At 54.9% G+C, this 2,515-nt stretch overlaps 1 protein-coding gene across 1 annotated transcript; it reads left to right on the forward strand.

Annotated features, from left to right (window-relative positions):
- The first annotated feature begins 360 nt into the window (after positions 1 to 360).
- On the forward strand, positions 361 to 2,294 carry TPI1 (triosephosphate isomerase 1). Its single transcript, XM_010140724.1, has 6 exons — positions 361 to 492; positions 577 to 661; positions 796 to 928; positions 1,129 to 1,214; positions 1,379 to 1,466; positions 1,715 to 2,294. The coding sequence occupies exons 2-6, from the start codon at positions 584 to 586 to the stop codon at positions 1,831 to 1,833; spliced, it is 504 nt and encodes a 167-aa protein (XP_010139026.1). The 5' UTR covers positions 361 to 492; positions 577 to 583; the 3' UTR covers positions 1,834 to 2,294.
- The last annotated feature ends 221 nt before the right edge of the window (positions 2,295 to 2,515 follow it).

The following is a 2,515-nucleotide window of genomic DNA, read 5'->3' on the forward strand; positions in this document are numbered from 1 at the left end:
TGCCCGGTCACAAGCGCAGGCGTAAGCCGGTACTGCCCTCTCCCCCCCGGTTCAGCCAGGCCGGGCAGCAGCAGGGTGGGAGTCTCTCAGCTGGGCTCTTCCCGGGGGGCCTGGTCGTCGGCCGGGTGTCATCGATCTGCCCACTGGAAGGCGCTTCCTGGGAGGGTGCTGTGGAGTCACCAGAGAGCAGAGATATTCCTGTTGCAGAGGGCTCCCCAAATGTCAGCCAGGGTGGGCAGGCTGAACCTTCCCAGGAGCAGGGGAGGGAGAGGGGGATGATCTCTCAGGGCAGGGATTTGAGCTCAGCGCCCGGGCACAGTTTCTGCCCTTTGCCTGCCTCGAGGCTGACCCCCTTCTCTGCCTTCCAGAGGTGGTTTGTGGAGCCCCCTCCATCTACCTTGACTTTGCCCGTCAGAAGCTTGATGCAAAGATCGGAGTTGCAGCACAGAACTGTTACAAGGTACCAAAGGGTGCTTTCACGGGGGAGATCAGGTGAGCCCACAGAGAGGAGTCAAGCCAGGGTGCCTCTGGGATGTGGATTTCCTCCAGAGATGTGAGTATCTCCTCTCTCCCTAGCCCAGCAATGATCAAAGATATTGGAGCCACGTGGGTGATCCTAGGCCACTCAGAGAGAAGACACGTTTTTGGAGAGTCTGATGAGGTGAGTGACTCTGGGACGGAGAGATGGGCCAGCTCAGATGTGCCTGCAAAGGCTGGAGGTGTGAGCAGTTAAAATACGACTGCAGGAGTGTATGTGCAGGCTTACTGGTTGCCTGTTTTCTTTTCCATCCCCAGTTGATTGGGCAGAAGGTGGCTCACGCTCTAGCTGAGGGCCTTGGAGTCATTGCCTGCATTGGAGAGAAGCTGGACGAGAGGGAAGCTGGCATAACGGAGAAGGTGGTATTCGAGCAGACCAAGGCCATTGCTGGTAAGGGAAGAAAACGGGCGGGTTTTTTCTTCTCGGACACCTTGGCGTTCCTTGTAAGGCCCACAGACGTGTTGCTGCAAATAGTCGTGCACGGTGGTGATCACGTTAATAGAAAGCCTCCGTGTTCCAGAAAGATTTCCAGCAATACCCTTCCGAGGGGGGGGCACTGTACTTACCGATACCGTCTCCCTCCTCTCCAGATAACGTGAAGGACTGGAGTAAAGTGGTTCTTGCCTATGAGCCAGTTTGGGCTATTGGAACTGGTAAAACTGCAACTCCCCAGCAGGTAGGACCAGGGCAAAGGTGGCTCACTGAATGGCCAGCTGACCCTTCCCTCTCCAGGGATCTTCTTGAAGAGTCTCTCTAAAGGCTCTCTCAGGGAGATTCTCTTTCCTCTTTGGAAGAGAATGATATGCAGGATGGCTCAGCCCTCTTTCTGCTCCGTTGCAGGCTCAGGAAGTTCATGAGAAGCTGAGAGGGTGGCTGAAAAGCCACGTGTCTGATGCTGTTGCTCAGTCAACTAGGATCATCTATGGAGGTGAGTGAGTCTGAAGCCCCTTTCCACCGCAGGAAGCGCTCGGTTTCTCTGCAGCGTACCCTCCTGGTGAGGAGACTCTGATTGTCAGAGCATGAAGGTAGTTACCGAGTAGCTTGTTGGGATAAAGGGGAGACTGTCTTACTGTCTGCGTGATAAGAGGTGGCTAGTACCTTGCAGGTCTTGCCTTTGAGCGTTCCCATTTTCTACAGCTGGCTACGTCTGACCTTAAAATGCTGCTCCATCCTTAGGTTCGGTCACTGGCAGCAACTGTAAGGAGCTGGCCTCTCAGCATGATGTGGATGGCTTCCTTGTTGGTGGAGCTTCTCTCAAGCCAGAGTTTGTGGATATTATCAATGCCAAACACTGAAGCAGCCTGTGAGGAGCAGTCCCTTGTGGTTCAGAGCAAGGAATGGAAGCAAGAAGGAACCTTTCATTGCACACGTCTTAGTACAGAGGCCTCCTCTGAGTCTTTCCCCCTCCACGGTTCATTGTTCTAGATGTGCTGCTAACCCCCAGCACCACGTTGGAGTCCTGTTAGCGGGAGCCTGTCTCGGCAGAGTCTTGACAGCCTCCTCTCTGAATTGGCAAAATCCTTGGTTGCCTGTTGACCTGTAATTGCTCACTGTCGCCCTTCTCCGTGCCTCCCCCTTTCTCTGCAGCGCTGCAGAGAGAGGGGGACACTGGTGCTTGGAGGGGAAGGAAGGCGGCACTGCAGTCTCTTGCATCCTCCAGCTCCATCAGGAAGAAGCCTGTCAGCTTAGACCCTTGTGAGATGTCTTACCTCGCCTGTGTCCTGTACTGAACAATAAATGGAAATAAGAAAAAGCAGAGGTGTGTCCTGGATCTCACTCAGAAGCAGCTGGGGACAAGCAGCTTACAGAATGTACCGCTTTCTGGAGGTAGCTGGTTGCAGGGACGGTTTGTGGGCTTCTCTTGGAGGGCCCACCATCACCCCAGTAGGCATTGCACAGGTTCCACCCGCGTCTTGCTGCGGTGGGGTTCACCCGCAGCATGCCCTGGGCATCTTGCTTCTCTCCTGTTGCAGCTCC

This window comes from Buceros rhinoceros, unplaced genomic scaffold (assembly GCF_000710305.1).
Source record: "Buceros rhinoceros silvestris isolate BGI_N320 unplaced genomic scaffold, ASM71030v1 scaffold21897, whole genome shotgun sequence".
In the NCBI taxonomy this organism is placed as follows: domain Eukaryota; kingdom Metazoa; phylum Chordata; class Aves; order Bucerotiformes; family Bucerotidae; genus Buceros; species Buceros rhinoceros.